At 40.7% G+C, this 20726-nt stretch overlaps 2 protein-coding genes across 2 annotated transcripts in view; one reads left to right on the forward strand and one right to left on the reverse strand.

The window, feature by feature from the left end:
- LOC148829995 (anoctamin-4) overlaps positions 1-20726 on the reverse strand; it is a 46095-nt gene that overhangs the window by 10759 nt on the left and 14610 nt on the right. Inside the window, exons 9-16 of the mRNA XM_088923347.1 lie at positions 9171-9253; positions 8629-8769; positions 6032-6196; positions 5703-5739; positions 5013-5124; positions 3879-3936; positions 2608-2705; positions 1694-1836 (exon numbers count right to left, since the gene is read on the reverse strand). Of these exons, the coding sequence (XP_088779473.1) occupies positions 1694-1836; positions 2608-2705; positions 3879-3936; positions 5013-5124; positions 5703-5739; positions 6032-6196; positions 8629-8769; positions 9171-9253 (837 nt within the window). The remainder of the gene's footprint in view (positions 1-1693; positions 1837-2607; positions 2706-3878; positions 3937-5012; positions 5125-5702; positions 5740-6031; positions 6197-8628; positions 8770-9170; positions 9254-20726) is intronic.
- LOC148829996 (uncharacterized) lies at positions 12373-20049 on the forward strand. The gene is made up of 4 exons (XM_088924230.1): positions 12373-12537; positions 15830-15933; positions 17213-17362; positions 19510-20049. The coding sequence occupies exons 2-4, from the start codon at positions 15849-15851 to the stop codon at positions 19671-19673; spliced, it is 399 nt and encodes a 132-aa protein (XP_088780356.1). The 5' UTR covers positions 12373-12537; positions 15830-15848; the 3' UTR covers positions 19674-20049.

Here is a 20726-nt window from a genome sequence, read left to right on the forward strand (position 1 = left end):
CACACGGCAACATTTTGGTTTGGAGATCTGAACAGGTTTGATCCCATAATATTGGCAATTGACTATATTGCATTTTAGAAGTCTGGTCAAATTCTAACAATGACAAAATGAACCGCCGAATAGAAAGGGACAGAGTACTTAGTGCTTCAGCTTTAACTCTCCTGGCTGAGGAAATGACAGTGCTGGTAGGAGTACAGAGCTGCCATAACCTCCCTCACTTACAAGGAATGAGCCAGGGAGGCAGCTGCGAGGGTGAAGCTGGGGAGGAGGGAGGGGAGCAGGAACAGATGTGCACAGAGTTGTGGACAGCCAGGGAGTCTTTTTACACGGGAAAGTGAGAATGCAATATTGGAATTTGACCTCCTCCCGTCTGTTAAACAAAGACCATTTATAGCTAACAATGCACTGGGTGTCCATTTAATTCACATTACGGTCTGAGACGATGTGCTGCTGCTGGAACAGAAGAGAGCTGAACTGATTGTTCCAGTTTATACAAGGTTGACTACACAGAAATGCCCTCAAGTGGAATGTAACAAAAAACAAAAAACATCAAGCTGAATTTTCATAGTTTTATGTGGAGGAAGGCAAAGTTTTTGGGGTTTTCATTTTTGGGTCTCTTTTTTTTTCAGTCTGGCACCTACAGAAGCACATTAATTATTGTTGGTGAACAACAATAAGTCTTAAATACAAAAAGGTTTTTCTGTGCTGTTAGTCGTGGGTTAGCGAAGTATAAATCTGTTATTCTCCTTGGCCACGTTCACCAGACCCCAGCTATCATGAAAACATGATGGTCACTAACCTCAAGTCTCACTGACTGTATTTTGTAACCCAAGCAGCTAACATGAAGAGCTGGTGTAGTATGTTTTTTATATTTAGAATCAGCAATTAATTATAAGCTCACAAGGACTAACATCACTCATTTAGAAAAAGCTTCCAGGAATGTTTAGTGATACTGTATGTCAGATCTAAGATGTCTGGCTTCAATACCCTGTCTGTAGGACAGGGATGTTGGGACCCCAGTGTGGAGTAAGTTGTGACCAAAGGGGAGCTGTACAGGTGAAGATGGGAAAAAGAGGGACACAAAGTTGAATGTGGGTAACAGTGAGGCTTTCTGTGGTATTTACAGTTAGTAAGTGAGGTCACGGAAGTTAGAATAGCAGAGGTGAGGGAGACCTTGGTTGCTGTCATTCTTCCTGCACTTTCGATAAAAACCCCATTGAATGGGGACACTCTGCTGCCAACCTTTGACCTGCACAGGAGCTCTGTGTCTCATCAGAGCCTTTCACCATTGAACACAATGTGAGTCCCTCTGCACCCTAGCAGGCAGTCAGCAGTTGACTGGAGATACCCTGACCTATTGGCCAAAGGTAACACTTTGCATGAGGATCTTGAACAAGGCTGGCTAATGGCACAGGCCAGGCGCAGACCAGCAATGTCCAGAACACAGCACAGTGGTGCAAACTACAGCAGCAACCTCTCCTTCACCAAATGGATTTTTATTAAAGTGGGGATTGATTATTAAAACATGTGAAAAATGTTGTGGTGTGACCACAGAGTTTAGAAGAGGTGAGCATGAGAATAAAGCATAAAAAAGAGTGCTTATGAAGATGCTAGAATAAACAGTGTTCTGTTTGCTCATTAAATGAATGCAAGCGAATGACATTGGGATTGGGAATGGCTGGGATGCACATACTCATCTCAAGGTATTCGTCAAACAGTCCATAGGCGTTCATAGGCTGGAGATTATAATCCTTTTCCCACTGTGGGAAGCTCGCCTTGGCTTTGTGGCCGTGTTCCTGCCTTAACTTCCTCCGTGTCCACCAGTTCTGAATCAGCCTGCAGGCAGAAAGCACAGTGAGCAGCTCACCTCCCACCTCAGCTGCCCTACAACCCAGGAGCAAGACAGGTTTTAAACCGGAAGAGGGCAGACAGCCTGCCTTGCTTAGCGGGTTTTTAGCACCTGAGAAGCTCATCCAGACTCATCCTTGAAGGATCCTAAGACAACACATTCAAGACTTAGTTCCAGTACAGAGTTCACCTGTTGAGCTAGGTTCAGATATCCACAGATCTTCACAAATAAATTATGACAAGCCAGCCAGGAGACACTAATTTGCAACTATGGCAAAAATATTATCCTATTTGTTTTCCCTATTTTCTACTGTAGCAGTACCCTAAGATGTTGACAAGTACAATGCATTGTGCAATACATAATACAATATACCAGAAGATGCTGACAGGTCCAAGATGAGCCCCCAGGAAGTATTGGCGGCCACTCCTGTGGCCCTCTGGCCAGTTCAAGGGCAATGGGGCGCCTCCAACAACAAGATTAACAAGACTTTACAAAGCCACTGCAGCCTTGATTTACTAAGCATTTATTTTTCATCAGCAAGTGGCCATCCAACAGCATTTATGTTACCAAGGAACATCATTAAATCAAGCCTCTTCTTGGTGCAGATTTCATTTCAAGGCTTCATTAGGTAAAGATTTAGCTTAGCCTACTTATTACAGCTTGAATCACAATCTGTGTATTAGTGAACCTTATAGACAAAGGCATTAGAGCGAATACCCACTGTGTTGTGCATTCAAAAACGCATCTCTCGTACTTACGGGTAACCCAGTTCCATGAAGTTATTCCACGTCTGCTTGAGCACCATGATGATTCCCATCTGCATGCAAAGGTCTATAAGGCATCCACTAGGGTGGCACTGCAGGACAGGGTCCCATCACCACAAGAGGAGAGGGAAAGAGAGAGATAAACAACAGCACAAACGACAACAGAATAATAATAGTTCTTCATGAAGTTTTTACTACATCAAAGGCTATTTTTCAGTTAGTGGACATCATCTGAATTGCTTTCTTATTTTACTGTTAATTACACTCTCGATCTACAGTACAAACTCTCATGTGTACTGCTGGATGTAGACTGTTCCCTTACAAAACACAGACTCACTTGTTTCGTGCCCTGGGGGCTGGAGAGCAGACAAGCCTGCAGCCCAGAGATGAATCTACCTCTTCCTGCAGTGTGAGAACAAGCCGCTGTGCCTGGACACACCAGGGCGAGCTCTTCCCATGCTGGGGGGAAGTGTATCACACTCCCTGATGTTTGGCCAATGGTACTGACAAAATGTACCTGTAGCCAAGCTGCTACATGCTCTAGGGGACGCGGTGACTCACTGTTTCCCAGTTACTACCTTTAATGTAACACTTTGAAAGCTGTGTGCTACTACTGTATAAAGCCTTTTGCTTCTTATCAGCAGGGCCATGCTGGGCAGTAGCAAGCCATGAGTGATGCATTATGTTTGGCTTGCAGGATCCTTTGCACTCAGACAAAAAAGTTTCAATTTTGTCTGTTCTGACCACAAAACCTTTTGCCACATGTTCATTAAAACGCTTTGTTGCCACCTCCAAGTGGGATTTAAGATAAGTTTCCCCCTCTGCCATAGAGAGAGACTGACTGGGATATTGTCGATCCGACACGGCTGTGAAGTTGATACATGATGCCCAGAGCTTTTGTATACTTTTATACTGTGCAGGAGCAAAGGCATGTCAACCTTTGCTCAACACGTCAAAAAGTTAGCTCAGCAGCTACAGACAAGTGCCAGTAGCATGACTGCGATAAAGACAGAGCATGAGTGGCGCAGGGGTGATTGTGTGATGAATGCACATACTGTATCTATACCAAAGAGCGCAGGGGACTGGAGGTAACTTAGGGTTTATTTTTCTCACAAACTTTGTGTTATCAATCCCAGTAAAAACTCATTAGACAAGGGTTTCAAAATCTAGAAGCTGTGCTCCAGACTGAAAGCCCTGCTGCCTGTGCTGTCAAGATGGTACAAGTGTCCCAGCATGCTGCTGCAGACGAGTGCTGGTCTGCTCACCTCCTCCAGTTTCCATCTATTTATGAGTCTCAGGTAGGCCCCCGGTCGGCCTGTGAACCTGCCAGACAGAAACAACGACTAATATTAATAGTTACAATAAAGCAAAGGTCACTTCAATTGAATAGAATGGATTATAATATAATAAAGGTCACATCTGGTCATTTGTCAAAATTAATAATGGACTTATTTCAGTCTAGCTGGGAGCATATTTCAGCGTTTCGTTTATAATGAACCTAACCAGACCTGTTAGGTTACAATGAACCCTGTATTTGAGTTTTACAACATCCACTGAAAACTGGCAATATGAGAGGTTTATGTTGGGAGCCGCAGATGTTACAGTAGTCTGAGAGCAAGTGTCGAGTTTATGTTCTATAATCAGAGCACAGTAAATTCCTCATTGTCTGTAAAGCTACTGTAGGTGTTCTTGTGAATGACCATTCTGATTGCCTCACTATTTGGGAAATTCTTATTGTATTCTGCACACATACCCCGCCTGTCATTGGCTGGCTTCCACCCCAGGTCAGGAAAAAGTGGGATGATGTAATAAATGAGCTCATTGTTTATGTTGTCTAAATCTGTAGCACGGTTTCTTTGGTAAGCACGAATGACGTAAATTGAATGTGTTGATCACTAGCTTTTTAATTCTCTTTACTGTATTAATTTATTCACCTTGGGATGATGTGTCCCAGGAGGCACTATATAAAACAACATTTATCATCTTAAGATTTACCTTTGAGTCTTTTTAAATGGAAACTTTGATTTTAAGCTTGTGTAACCTGTAAAAAAAAAAAGCATTCTCTCTTCTCTTACTCACTAAAACTGCTGGAGCTGTGATATGCTTCTTGAGAACTAACAGGTAAAATTATTCACAAAACAGAAAAGGGTATCCTGAGAATGTATGTCTTATTAAAAAAGCAAAGCTTCTGCTGTACAGTCAATGTAGAATCGTGAAATAAGCTAATATACCGGACAGGGTGGAACGAGTCAAGTATTTATTGGATGTAGGTACGGAATTTGTCAAACAATTTTAAAGCAACACTTTCGCACGATCTTATCGCTGGTGCAAGCTGCAGAGTGAACCGCGCTGCTGAGAAGGAGTGACTGCACGAGCTCCGAGATGAGTGGCGCACTTACCTCCCTAAGAAGAAGGCTATATAAAATGTCGAGCTGTTCAGGTTGACAAACTGAAATAGAAACATTTTCAAAGTGAAGCTGTTCTCCCACTCAGACTCTGTTCGGGGCTGTTCTGTGAAGAGGAAAGCATCAGACATTCGGAATGTAATATAATATAACATATGAATATAATACACTGTACCAGGCATAAGATCTGATAATACAGCATTATTCAGCATTGGCCTCATATGAAATCAACAGCCTATAAGGGAAGGACAGTGAGAGCTACCACCTGCTGGATTAGCGTTCAGTGGACTTGTACAATTTACTCAATGGACAATAACTGTCAAAAGTTTTACGTCTAACCCTATGGATTGGCATACAGCGAAATCAACGACATTCAAAACATTCTCAAAAACCTTCAGATGCAGTATCTAACTTTTGTCATTAGGTGTTTTCTGATTTTATGATAGTTAATAAGCAATTTTAATTAGGTACTTAGCTTGATCTAAGCATTATTTTTATGCTGGCCTTCAGGAACAAGTTGTTTCTTCTGTTAGGAATTGTACTGTATTTCATTATCATGCTCACATTTTATAAAAGGCAAAAATCTGGAAGAAGATGTGATGCTCTCACAGCTGTACAATTTGATCACAGCACTAAAACTAATGATAATTCATACATATAAAATTTGTATTTCCAGATGCTTACCTAAGTTTGTAAGCAGAAGGGCAACTTTTTCATATAACTGTTAAAAGAAGACAAGAATAGGCATATAATCCATACTTTCAAAATGTGTTATTCACATTGCTCAACTAAATAAAAATAAAGGAACAAGTAGTGGTTTATTCCCTGCTGAAAAGAGAAGAAAGAAAACACGTTTCGGCCGTGGAGCCTTCTTCAGGTGTCAAACCTATTACTTGTTCCTTTGCAGCCTACACATGCAGACGCAGCTTCCCACCTGAACTAAATAAAAATAAAGGTCATCAGGTGAGCAAGTGGGAATGATTGTGAAAGCCTCACATTAATTGCATACTCACCACATTCAACAGCATGATGATGCAGAAGTTTATGCACACTGCAGTCCCTGTAGTTGCAACCTGAGAATTATTCCTGATTAAAGCCCAGTCAAAGGCAGCAAAAGTGCTCACAGTCACCACACGGTAAATGACAATTCCAAAAACAGCCGCAATCACCACTAGGATCTGCAAGGTGGAAAGATTAACAACACAGATCAGACTCAGGACAGGTGTTATGCATTCATTCAGTTTGTAGCTGGAAGCAAGCCTGAAGCTGAATCTGGTCAGATCTCAGTACCTACTAAGCAAAGCTGAACCTGGTAAAATAACCGACTGGTGACATTTTGAGAGTTATTTTTTTCCTGTATGATTTCAACTGGTCTTGTCAAACCTGTTGATGAATTTCTAATTTAGCTGGTTCCCCCATTTTTTTGGCTGTGTTAATTTCATAGCTTTGAGACCAGGAGAGTATCTAGAATCCTAGATATTAATTACATTAAATAATCTAAATATATTAATTATATAATATTAATTATCTGTTTACTTATTTTCTTTGTGGAGTAGGTTTGTTATATAACAAATTAATTGCCACTTTAAAAGTGTCATGACTATAAGCTTTAAAGCAACAAAATGTGCAAAAACAGTAAAGGTTTGAATACTTCTGCAAGGTTACTGTACAGCATAATATGCCATTCCAACTTAGTTGGATAATTCATATAATTTCTGTAATTGTAAGAGTACTTGTAGGATCAAATAGGAATTTAAGGCTTGGGTCTTTTTTAGAATTACATTAAAATTCTTAGTTTTACTTTTCTGTATATTCGAAGTTCAAATTCACTGATTCATTGAAAAGGAGGGAATCTATTACCGAGTTTAGGACTTAAATGATGAATAAACTTTGCGGTCTTGCTGAGTTTACTCCTCCTCTGGATTCATGTCCCACGAGACAGGGCTAGATTCTCTGATTGGTGGTACACGAGACAGCGTGATGACTGTTTAAGTGCTGAGGACACATGACGAAAAACAAAGCCAGTCCTATCGATCGCTCTTCCCCAGTGCAATGCAAATCTCATTAAATGCTGGCCTTCCGTACCTACTGGAGTCCAGAATCTCTCCCTGACCCAGGCTTTATTGACAGAGAGCAGCAGTGACCTGCTGGTCATCTGGTCCTTATACAGTAGCTGCTAGACTCACTGTTCTTTCATGTTAAGTGACTAGTACAGGGCAGTAGTTCTTACTCAGGAATTCAGCAAATAAATCCTTTCGAAAAACAAGCAGTTATGGATAACTGACAAATTATTGACACCACAGGATTAGCAGACTGTGGGTAGTGCCTCTGGGTTCTGTCCTGGAAGGTATTTCCCCTTTAGAATGAAAGTTTATCTTTCAGAGAGAAACATACAAAAAACAAAATTTTTAAATTTGCTGGCATCATAGCTCAAATCACTTTATTATTTTTAGAAGGAATGGTTAGGCACAGGCATATGGTAGCTTTTTTAGAAGTCTTGTAGTGGGAGTCTGATAACTCAGACAAACCTTTACAAAAGGATTTCCGCTGCCACAGAAATATTAGTCAGTGGCCTATATAGAAATTGACAACTGCGAAAATGATAAATTGGGTAATGGGTAAAGGAAAGGGTTGATTTTATCTGCAGTACAGGCTCATCATTGAAAATGGAGATGAATACGGAGGTTTTGGGGTGATGTTTTTGGTACTGTGTAAATATACAGAATATTCTCAAATGGCATGGTGCCATGGCAGTCGGCTTTCTTGCTTTACAAATCTTAGGTTTGGGGTTCAATTCTGCCCTGGGGTGCCATCTGTATGGAGTTTAAATGTTTACACAGTGGGTTTAAATGTTTACACAGTGGGTATGTGGACCTCTCTGGGTGCTCCAGTTTCCTTCACCAGTCCAAAGAGTACAGGAGACCCCGAGCCCATCATGCTGGGCCCTGGATCACCACGGTCCTTTCAGGATTAAGTGGTTAAGGAAAACAGATGTATATTGTATTCTAAACACCAGAATGTTGCTGCAGAGCGGTGGCTCTGAGGCTCAGGATCTGCGCCTGTGGCTGGAAGGTTGCCGGTTCGTATCCCACGGCTGGCAGAGGAATCCTACTCCATTGGGCCCCTGAGCAAGGCCCTTAACCCCAGCTGCTCCAGGGGTGCTGTATAAATGGCTGACCCTGCGCTCTGACCCCAAGCTTCTCTCCCTGTCTGTGTGTCTCATGGAGAGCAAGCTGGGGTATGCAAAAAGACGAATTCCTACTGCAAGAAACTGTATATGGCCAATAAAGTGATCTGATCTAAAATGCCATGAACAAAAGCACTGTATGGTGCACCCGGTAACCAGCATGGGACAGTTTTTTTGCAGGAATGTCTGGCACCATTCCTCTCCTCTGGCTTTTGAAAGCAGCAATTGTGAATCACAGTCCTGTCTGCTCTTGACTACCCTTGGCTCTGCTCCAGAGCTGAGCCAGGCTCTGGCAGTGCTCCTCCCTGCAGTGGCGGTGGGACAGAGCCCGTCACACAGTTCTCTGCTGGCTGGGGCTGAAAGAGCATTCGGTACAGAAGCCCCCCATCCCTCTCCATTAAACCCAGGGCTACCGGGACTAACCATGAAGAATATCCCCGACGCCGACACGATCAGCCGGCTGCACTTGTCTGTGAAAGCTTGATAAGGCTCTGGCTTCCCAGATATAGGATTCATTCTCTCCTTCTTTGAATATTTGGCTTCAAACTGAGGGCGGATTTCTTCCTGAAAACGACACACAAAAAGACAGCCTTTGGCTTGATCACAGACACTATCCTGCAACAATTTAACCCTTTCAAAGTAAATGCTGAACTAAAACTAGCATTTATTTTAATTAGCATAATTAGCTGAAAAATGGCTTAGTTGGTTGCTCTTTGATATTTATTTCCTCAAAGATCTCAGAATAATGTATCATCCTGAGGTAATACTTTTGTGTTAAGTATTAACCCTAAAAATCAGTTTTTAACAAGCAGTTTGTTGTAGTGAAAATGTTATGGCTTAGATGGTCAAGAAATAATCTGAAGTGTATAAAGGTAAAAAAAAACATACATAAAATTGGAATGAAGTTTATCACTACTGATTAGCTACTGTATCAGATCCAGTGATTATCCTACAGCGCAACATACCTCCTCCTCTGCCCAGTCTATCAAGTCCCAGTCGTAGGCGAGCACTGCCCTCCTCCTCTTCCAGAACTCCAGGAAGACTGTTGCTGAAACACACCGCGTTTTCAGTCCATTAACAACAGTGTGCGGCTCAGGGGCAACAATGACTGAATCCCAAGACAAGGTGCAGCACTTGAAGAAAGCATCAGTATATTATAGGTGACACTATGGGTGACCATATCCTGAGCAGGAAAGAAACATCTTTGAAAGAAAGAGGACTAAATGTCATGCTTATTGGCACCCCCATCAACTTTGTAAAGCCAGTGCTGTAACCCTGTCTGTGGATGGTACTGTGCTTGAGCTTCAGTCTAAATTGAAAAACTTGGGGGTGATATTTGATTCAGGCTTGACATTTGACCCACATCTGCAGCATATTGTCAAAACATCTTTCTTTCACCTCAAACATATCACCAGAGTACATCCTATGCTATCACTAACTGTGGCTGAAAAGCTGATCAACACATTTGTGTTTTCCCGAATTGACTACTGTAATGCTCTACTCGCTGGAGTTTCTAAATCCACATTGAACAAACTCACAAAAGTATTACAAATACAAAAGTATTTCCAAAATTCTGCAGCCAGAATCCTGACCAGGTCTAGTGCAAGTGACCACATTACTCCTATCCTGGAGTCCTTGCACTGGCTTCCTGTCAGGTTTCGTGTCGACTTCAAAATCCTCATGCTCACCTATAAGGCTCTGCATGGCTTGGCACCTCAGTACCTGTATGAGCTATTATCGCCCTACTCCCCACCTCACAACCTTCGCTCTTCTAATTCTGGTCTCCTATCAGTCCCCCAAGCCTGTCTACATTATGGGCGACAGGGCTTCTCCTGTTGTGCTCCAGAGCTCTGGAACTCTCTCCCCAAGGATATCAGAGAGTCACCTTCTCTAAACTCCTTCATTCCAGACTCAAAACCTTCTTCTTAAGAAGAGCCTTTACTTAACTGGTTCTGTTCTTTGCCCCTCTGCTCCTACTGTATTCAGTACCTTTAAAGGCGCTATATAAAATAAAGTTTATTATTATTATAATGTAAATGTAAATTTTGTTTCAGAAATGCTTTTGAGAAATGAGACCTGTTGGATGTCATTTCCAGTTGAACCTACAGGTAATTATGTAATTGAAGCTTTAATTGAACTAACAGGTTCAAGTTTTTTTCCATTCACAAGTCTGGGATTTCATTTTACTTACAAAATACAATAGTTAGGAGGTAATCTCCAATGTGTTCTGGGGACCCACACAGACCTCATTTAGTTACAGGATTCATTGGAGCTCTGTGACTGTTTTCAGCTCTTGAACTGAAATGTTGGAGTCTTATTGTATTGTATTCAATAAGTAACAAAGTTAAGAACTATTGAGTTAAAATCTTGACTAAAACTGAGTAAAGAACTATTAAGAACTATTGAGTAAAATCTTGAAAATATTTAAAGTGAAGCACCTCGTTAGTTCAATTAAGGCTTCAATGAAGTAATTAAACTCAGCTGTAATAAAAACCACCAGGTGTGGCTCTTCATGGCTAGAATTGGGAACCTTGTATTAGAACACAAATAACTTTTACTGATACAAGAAACCAGTCAAGACATTTCATTAAAGACCTACAAGATTTAATTTTCTTCATCATCGCTCAGCAATTTCTGCAGAACGCCACCAATTCTTTATTGATCAAATAAAAGCTTACACACCAAAACACTGCATTAATTTTATCACGTCCTGCTTTCAAAAGAAAAACAAAGGAAAAGCTGAATGGACTGTTATGAGATGTCTTGATGGAATGACAGGGTCACAGTGACACAGCAATTTATCATCGGCACAGACCACTGATTGCTGAGTGTTATTAACCACACCTAATAAAGGGAATATTTCAGGACAAGAAAACAACATGTGCAAGCAATAACAAATTTCAATCCATCCACTATCAGAAACCACTTACTCCTGATAAGGGTTATGCAAACACAGGCCACAGGGAGGGTTAACTCTGCACTGGACAGCAGTCCACCCCCCAGTCTTGGCGCACACACACACACAATGTACAGCACAGACACCACGTAACCTATCCAGTGTGTTATCTGAAGGTGGGGAGAGACCAGAGCATGGGAGCACAGGGGGACATGTAAACTCCATGCGGAAGGTATGTCAGGCAAGAGCTACACCCAGTACCCGTGAGCTGTGAAGCATCAGTTCTAACCAGAACACCACTTGACAAATTTATTACCTCTATGTCCAAAAATTGATATCTTACTTGCAAGCAAAATAAAAGGAATTATTAAAATCAAACAAAAGAGAATTAGTTAAACTGATTAGTATTAGTAAATGACGCTGTAATCTCCAAGGGCATTTTGAGAAAGGAAATGATTTTAAAGTTGCCCACTGGATGAAAGTATTTCACACTGGGTTGGTGATATACTGTTTGTGAATTATTGTGCCCCGAGACAAAGTAACACTGATCAGCTGTTCAGATTGGGTTTGAATGCACAACTGATCAGTGTTATTGATTTGCTCTGGGTAAATGTGCCTTTTTGCCCTTGGAAAAAGAAGAAAGAAATTTGCCATGCAGTCATGTTTTCAGAAATGGTTTGCTGGTCCTAACCAGGGTTATTTTCTTTAAATTAGAACAGTGATATGAACCTTATTGCATTATTGAAAAAACTTGACAAGTACCCAGAATCCATAATTTTGTCTCCTAAACTCAATCCAAATAATTGAATAATAGTTTTCTGCTGCTCAGTTTATAACACAATCCGCTATATTATTATTATCAATGTCGCCACTAATGGACACACACACATTGTCAGAATGAATAGTTTAATCTTTCATTAGGAACTGCGTATTGACTCAGTGACAGTATATTCTACAACTGGATGAGATTATGGGAACACAACTGATGGGAAATAAACTATAATTACTGTATGTCATAACCTGTAGCTTGGTGTACTAAAATCAGAGTGAACATTAAAAGAATGTTTGGAAATTTCATTGTTTTATGGACAAAGTCCATTTTTAAGCCTTTTTTACAAAAGTCACATGACTACCTCACATTTATTTGTAATCTTTTAGAGATAAGTCTCTGAGATTAGTAACCAATTAGCTGACTTTGGATTCAGTTCATATTACTTGAACTAGCTGAAAGACAATGGACAGGCTTGCCCACATCTAGCATGAGTCTGGAATACTGATGAGAAGATTTAACTGGACTTTTGGATCAGGAACGAGCACTGCGGAGAACATTTTGAGAACATTTTGAGGATATAATAAGTGGCACCAAATTCCAGACTCAATTCTCCCTTTTTTACAAAAGATCCTGCTTGATCCTGCGTTTCACTACTATTATCAAGGTAGGTACCAAATACATGTTACTCATTGTGTGTACTGGAATCTGGTCAATAAAAAGTAGTTCCAAAGTGTTTCTCTTTGCCAACTATTACATTTCTATGACCAAATAGTTGGTGATAATCAATAGAACACAATAACCTCACTTGTATATATATTATGGATAGTACAGACATAGTGTCTTATAATATAAAAACAATATATAGACAAAGAGTCATTCATGGCAATTCTGTGTCTGTGGGATGGTACTTTGGACAATTAAATGTGGGTAGATTTATGCTGAGTTCTGCGCTTAGTTTGAAGTGCTCTGCACTATTTTTTTATGAGCCTCATTAAAGTACAGGCTTCCTAAGAGTCTGCTGTAAATCTGAGCTTTTGAGAACTTTGCTGAAAGCTGCCAGGATGTCAGACTAAGCTCATAAATTGTCTAAAAAATTGTTTATATCATGTTTTTCTTGTCCCTGCCACCTGTTCATTAGATAAATTGAAAAATGGAAAATGCTGAAACTGAAGAAATAATCTCCTGTCATTTTGTAGTTTCATTATTTTAATAAAATACCATTTAAAACAGATCAGTAGCCTCATGTGAAGATAGGTAAGCTGGCAGATAAACGGGCAAAGTTTGCTTCACAGAAATACCGATGTGAGTTTGAAAAGTTTAAGGTTTTTGTGTTGTTTCAAGCACAGCTAACAGGATATAAGCCAACCAGAGACACTTTTTTTCCCATCAAACATACCCAAGTGGTCAGAAAACAATTACATTGTTGGAGCACTGGAATGGGCTTCAGGTTTCAACTGGCAGAACTTGTTTCTACGAATGACATAAGCTCAACATCCTTTTATCATTTAACCTATCATTGGTCTCCTTTTTATGTTACGTGCTGTGATTTTATTTTATTATTCAAAAATGACAAACTCAGTTTGCACTGCATTCTCGTCTGGATTCAGCATGCGCTCAGCTTCACCTCACCCTGCACCACTGCTGCCTGTGGTCCTTTTCCTAGAAAGGAGGACCAAGTTCAGGATTCGGCAAACATCTGGGACATGGTGTTGATTGTACAAAAGTGATGTTGTTGAAACTTTATTATATATTGTAGACAAGTACCCTTCAATATCACCCACATGATGTTGAATTTATGTGTTTAGGACTGTATTATAAGGATGAAGCACAAACGGAGGTGATTTGAATGTGCCAAATTACACCTGAATGACATCTGGAATCGTGTCTGATGGTCAGATGAGCTTTCTGGACATGCTCATCAGAGTTATATCATACAGGTGCAAAAATGTGAAGCCCATGTTGAGAAAACCCTGTGAAATATGGCAAGGAGCTTATTTGTTTCCACCCCTTTACAAAAAAATATATAAGTCTGACCTGGATTCAGTCCAGAGATCGGCAAACAAATCACATTTACGAATCGCACGTGTTATGGGGGTTATAGAAATGTCTTGCACAAACAGGCCAGGGGACCAGAATCATTTGCGTCTTGGACAGAGAAGACTACAATGGAAGCTGATTTAAATTCTCACATGCATTGACAAAGAGATCCAGTGAAACACATAGAGTACCAGACGAGATGTGGAAGGTACAGTATGTAGAAGGGCATTTAAATAAGTAGCATTTCTTTACACAAAGGGTCGTGTGACGATGGAACAAGATACCCAGTCATTCTTTTTCCCAAGAAAGAGCTGGATGACAGCTTCAGATCAGTGAGCAAGGAGAAATCATGGGCTCCAACATCTACCAGGACTTTAAGGCCAAATACCACATAGCAAGAAGCTGAAACTCAGCTGGAAATTTCCAGCATGACAATGATCCTAAGCATTCATTTAAATCGATGAAGAAGTGGTAAGTGGCACACAAACTACATGTCCTCAACAGGCATTCTCAGTGTCCAGTGCTCGATCCCATGCACCATCTGAGGTTCAGACTCATGAAGGCAGCTCACACATGGAAACTAAGGAGCCTGAAGTACCTGGAGTATTTCCGCTTTTAGTAACGATCTAACACCTGCTTCAGGAGTGCAAAACCCTCACAGCTCTACAGCAGGTGTCTTGTCAGTGTAGGTCCTGCCAGAGGAAGACTTACAAAATAGTAACCACAAGAGTGTGAAAAATCTGACAACTGTTTTTTTAGGAACTTGACTTTTGTAGGACAGATATCTGTATGACCTTTCTTAGTAAAGGTTCTATTAAGAGTGCACTATAATATTTTCGATTGTCCAATTAAGAATCTTTCAGTTATATGATGTTCATGTTCTTGTTTTTGATGAATGAATGAATGAACAAATGAATAAATCTGTAGGGCTCTGTATTTCTTTTTGGAAGCTGTGTAACTACCTTCTATTGTAGCACTTAAAACTGTTACAACTTTTTTTAACTTTGTTTAGTAAGATGAGGAGATAAGATCAGATCACTTTATAGGCCACATACAATTTCTTGCATTAGGAATTTGTCTTTTCACATACCCCAGCTTGCTCTCCATGAGACACACAGACAGGGAGAGAAGCTGGGGGTCAGAGCGCAGGGTCAGCCATTGTACAGCGCCCCTGGAGCAGCTGGGGTTAAGGGCCTTGCTCAGGGGCCCAACGGAGTAGGATTCCTCTGCCGGCCGCTACAGAGCCACAGTGCCACCGCTCCGCCCGTTTCTGTTTAGTTTTAGTTTGTTTTTAAGAAATACAGATGTGACCACTCTCTATTGATAGTTAGCACCCAGGAAAAATATTTTTCAGACATACTGTACTTCCGCGTTCCTACTCAGTCCACCATTTACCCAAAAGGCACAGTGGTGGATATATCCCAAAACTTGTCAGTTACAGAGTCTCAGGGCAGGTTTAGCACAAAGAGTAGTAGCACTTTCACAGCTCCACATTATAGGAAGAACAATCCAAACAAATCAAATAAAGCACATGCTTGTGCTTCTTCATGCCCTCAAGCCCGCAGAAACCCAGGCTGCAGTTCAGTCTCCAAACACTATGGGGCCCAACGTTTTACTTTTCTGTTCGTTCACTGTGCTCTGCTTAGAGTAGCACTCTTCAAGTAAAGGCATTCTAGAAACAAAATGGATTGCTTTATACAAACTGCTCAAGGAACGTATCACAGCCAAAGTGTTTTGAACTTCTTAGCTTATGAGTGCAAGTTATCACTGAGAACAGCTGAGTAAACTAAAACAAGGTAGTCAAGCTTTTCTTTTTTCAGATGAGGTTTACTACTTTCATACTGATGCCAGAGAGACAGATGCAGTGATGCACTATGATCTCTGTCTTCCTGTCTTCTCTAACTTCCACACCTGGACAGGTACTCAGCTGTGCCATCAATGGACACTCCAGGAAATCAAACTCATCTTCCGAGGGGCCAGTTACCACTCTGGGTCTCTGTCACTAGTATCCCACATTCAGCTGGTGAGTGGAACGAGGTTGAATCCAACATTCCGATTGAATAAGGCACACATTGTGAAATGTTATTATAAAACACATTAAAGTAGTGTGTCTTTAAAATATCTGATGGTAGTTCAGTAGTAAAATTCTTTTTATAGGTCATTTTATTTATATTGTGCATTTACAGCTGCGACAGTTTCAATTCTTGTCGTAATAACATTCTAACAGATATGGCAAAAAAAACCAGGGCTAATATTTTTATTCACAAATTTATTACCCATAAGAATAGAAATGATATTTGTCCATGCAGGCTAATTTGTTGACGGTCAGTTTTACAGCATGCACTGTGTGGTTCTGCAGATTATGGACTGTGAACGACAATGAAAGCTTTTTCTCGATTCCCTGAGTATTCGAGTTAAACCCTTACCTAGACAAAGGCGAGACAGAACAAATCACGTGCTCTTCTCTCAGTGAGCATCTACAGACTCTTAGCATTAGACAGCCCTGTTCCTGCTGATGAATTGCAAATCCCATTAAGCACTTAATTACATCACCCCTCACACTTAAATTGCACATCACCTGTTATATATTTCTCTTGATTTCACTACCACGAATGTTTTATACCTAAACTTTCCATACCTAATGGTCTCAGTTTTTCCAGAGAAACAGTTCTCCTTATGCATATGAAACTCATATGCACAAAGAAGAGCCATATTAAGAACACAAAGGCCTTTTATAGTATTGTTTTCTAAATACTCTGGCACAAAGACCTTTTCAGTATTTTATGCTGAATATTCTGATACAGCATTTCCACATTTCACCCATAAGAGAAATAAGTTGCTGAAGGGGACACACACGTGCACAATCAGTAAAGACACCAATTCACCTAGCCACCTCTCACTCTTTAGAAGGTGGAAAGTAATGTGTGCTCCCAGAAAAAAACAGGGGAGAACAGGCAGACTCCACATAGAAGGTTCCATCATTCAAAATCGAGCCTGGGCCCTGAGAGTCGCTTGGCCGCAGTAGCAGTAAATCAGTGAAGGAAGAAGGAGGAAAGGATTCAGTCTTCCAACCTTCTTTGCACCAAACAAATCTTATTACAGAAATCCCCCTCACAACGCTGCTGTTTGCACTCGCACCTGATTCAACACACCTGTTCAACAGCTAAATTAAAAAATAAACTAGAAAACAGTCATAAGCAGGTGTTCCAGAGACTGTTGGCCCTTTCTGTGCCTCACACATGAATGCATCACATGCTGTTGCGTGTTTATTCCATGTCCTTGTGTCTGTGTGTTTTGTGAAGATGCCACCGTAGTTGTGCTGGGTGTCATGACCTTCCTGCTGCAGCTGTCAGTCATTACCTTCTTCCTGTACAAAGCCTGGAGAGCTGACAAGAGGAAAACAGAATCTTTTTCTCACAGCAGACATTCAGATGGAAAATGCCCCAACAGCAGTAAGCTCACGCACAATTACTTCTCTGACAGTTTCTTACATCTCTTTATGTTTGTCTAAAGCTTAAAGAATATGCTATCAAACGTGTGTGGTATTATCGTTCTAATGTGAAAATTGATGAGGAAAGCAGGAATGCTGTAATGGGAGGCCTTTCACTCCGATTGTTCTTAATGTTAGGAAGTTTGGAAACTGACCAGTAACATCTCTCGAACTGTACTTGAACGTATGGGCCTTCTCCAGTGCCAATGTATTAATTAAAGAAAATGCTAATATACAGAGTTCCCGGAAAATCCATTAGAGATGACAGATCACTTTATTGGCCACATACAATTTCTTGCATTAGGAATTATCTTTTCACATACCCCAGCTTGCTCTCCATGAGACACACAGACAGGGAGAGAAGCTGGGGGTCAGGGCACAGGGTCAGCCATTTATATGGCGCCCCTGGAGCATTTGGGGTTTAACGGCCTTGCTCAGGGGGCCAACATAGTAGGATTCCTCTGCCGGCTGCGGGATTTGAACAGGCAACCTTCCAGCCACAGGTGCAGATCCTGAGCCACAGAGCCACCACACCGCCTGCACGCGTGAGACTGAGACTCTGTTTGATGCAGGTGAAAAAGGTCATTACCAGAGGCAGCAAGCACTGCTCCCCCAGTGCTTTTTTCTGAATACAGCAGAATTTGTTAGCTGTATTTCCTGAAACTATAATTTTCCACCCTGTTTAAATACTCCTTAAAAAATAAAGGAGAGACATATTTGTGTTCAGGAATGTATCCACCAGATTTTACATACTGTACTGTATGTTATCATGTTGAATAAAGTACAGATGCTACAGTGCATGGATGACACAAAACAGTGATACTTTGAAGGCTAAGGAAACTGTGCTGAACAAGCAGTTTAAGCAGATAAAAAGATTTTTTAAAGCCCGCAGGAATATGCACTTTACATGAGGGACAGAAGACCGGGCAGGGCTCTGACTTAATGAAGCCCTTTGTGAATTCTATACCCACAGCAGCATTCCCATTAAAATAAAAAATTAAAACCCAGACTAGAGCTGTAACAATATGAACCACACTTGCCTTACTTCAGCTAAATAATATTCATTCGTAGTCTTTGTTTTTAATTGGATTTGTATTCAGTGTTCTGGGCCCTAGTATTGAATTCTTTGTAGGAATGTGTAAATCTCATAAACCGCATGTTCATGTAACACTGCTGTAAACCTAAGCTGCCACACAGCATCTGTAGGACTGAGTGTTTTTTCATGGCTTGCTCTGCTAGCATTGCAATACAAAGCTAAACCTCCAGAGGTCGGTATAAACACTCAGGTTCCACCAATCTAATCAACAATCAGCTAAACTTTTCATTAAAGTGTCAAGGAAATTACAAAGGATTCTGGACATGAACAAATGTGTTCCTCATGGCACTACACTACGTGTACAAATGTCTTCTGGTCTCCTGCTCCAGAATTGCATTATGGGAGTTTTTTTCCCCAGAAAACTGCAGTGCAGAATGCCAATTTAACCCAGTAATGCTCACTGACAGTGATCCACTTTCGTGTGCAGTATACGAAAGCCAGTACACGTGAAACTGCAGAAACATGTACATGTAATGTACATGGGTTTTTGCCGGCTCTCTGAACATTGAACGGAATACCTTTACGATGACTTGACAGTCAGCTTCACATCAAGAATAACATACGTTTGGAAAGTCGTGTCATTTCCACTTGTCACAGACACACGCGTTTAACCTGGGAATGGTTACTAACACCGTGATTTACTTCATGTGTACACAAGACAGAACACACATTCTTTTAGACTTTTTTCCCCAAAACGAGGAGTGTGATGATATTCTACTGTTGTTAAAGTCAATGCTACTTTGCACAGGATGATATTGTCTGTATTACAATGCAATATACAGTATTAATATCGTAGGCCACATTGTTCACAAATTAACTATAGCGTTTTACAATTTTCTTGTAAAACTGCAATAATTTTCAAGTTTAAATGGAACAATCTTGTCATATAAACGACATACTTTCCTCCCATAAACGCAATACTATGTCATATAAACGATCTTTTTTTTCTCCTCACCGCTACTATAGTAAGCTTCAGTGGATTGCATCTCAACATAATTCTTTTTCTGTTGCAGCTCCTGCTGAAAGTAAGATCCAGGCTTTAACTGGAAAACCCTCCCAGTCCCACAATGCAGATGAAGAGGCTGAAATCTTTTCTGCCCCTTCCACTCCTCTGTCTCATTACTGGAAAGAGCTGCAGTATCACTGTGACGTTTATTACTCAGAGACGTTTCGCTGAGCCATCCAGTCCTCCTGTGATCTCAAACTTGGCAGCACCAGCAGGAACGGAAGGGTGCCCACACGCATTCCAGTTGAAAGTACAACAGAGGGTTTTTAACTGCCTGCGACAATGTGAAACGGTGTGAAAGGATTCTGCACAGAACACACAAACTACTGAGTAATGTCATGAATGCTAAGTCAATGAGGGTATTCAGTCTGATCCAGGATCGGATGCAGAATACGGTCCTTGGATCATTTAACATCTAACAAAGGTAGAGAATGTGATCTGAATCCTCTGTTTTGTCATGTTAAAGTTGTTCGCCATAAAATATGTTTATAATAGTTCCTTGGTAGTCTTGTTTTTAACACATTTTTATTCATAAAACATAAGTGTATTTTTGTAGGTTGTAGGTTTTGGAATACATTAATAAACAAAAACACAACTGTACTTCTTTCCAAACATGCTGAACAACTCTGAAAAGAGAATTTAGGGCAAATAATGTATTCTTCTTCAGTCAGACTACCTTGAATCTCACTCAGAGATGCTTTGACATGCTTCAATCTGTGTCAAAACCTTGATCTGTTCTGATGGCCAATCTGTCTCCTGGGGGATTACCTGTTTGCCTTTTTATTTTGCATCATTTAACAATGAGCAGAATCAGGGTTATCTGGAACAGATTTTGTATCTCAGTGAAGCATGTTCTCATACAGAGAGTGTAGCTCAAAAGATCTGTGAGGTCCCAGGTCAGAAAGGTACTGTATACTGTATCTCCACTTATTTCCAATTATGAAAAGAAAAAAGTCTTCAGTCCATGACCATGATATGTCAGAAATCTAAACATGATTACAAACTATTCCACAGCACCTTTCACTTCCTTCAGTGCTTTCTAACAAAACCCTGAATGAACACAACTCGGTACAGTTCAGCAATGCTCCCTGTGGACAGGTACCTGTACTTACTCAGTGCTCATGACTCTTCTAATGCACCTCATTCGCAGGGCAATGAGACTGCTACCGTGCTGGTTGGTAATTTGAGGAACCATGGTAGTATTTTGTTGTATGTTGCTAAAAT

This window comes from Atractosteus spatula, chromosome 8 (genome assembly GCF_055471065.1).
Source record: "Atractosteus spatula isolate fAtrSpa1 chromosome 8, fAtrSpa1.hap1, whole genome shotgun sequence".
NCBI lineage: Eukaryota > Metazoa > Chordata > Actinopteri > Semionotiformes > Lepisosteidae > Atractosteus > Atractosteus spatula.

Excerpts from the sequence above, each read along its gene's own strand:
- LOC148829996 (XM_088924230.1), top strand. The coding sequence starts at position 15,849 with ATGGACACTCCAGGAAATCAAACTCATCTTCCGAGGGGCCAGTTACCA. Across the intron at positions 15,934-17,212 it reads TAGTATCCCACATTCAGCTG|ATGCCACCGTAGTTGTGCTG; the intron begins GTGAGTGGAACG and ends TGTTTTGTGAAG. Across the intron at positions 17,363-19,509 it reads TGGAAAATGCCCCAACAGCA|CTCCTGCTGAAAGTAAGATC; the intron begins GTAAGCTCACGC and ends TTTCTGTTGCAG.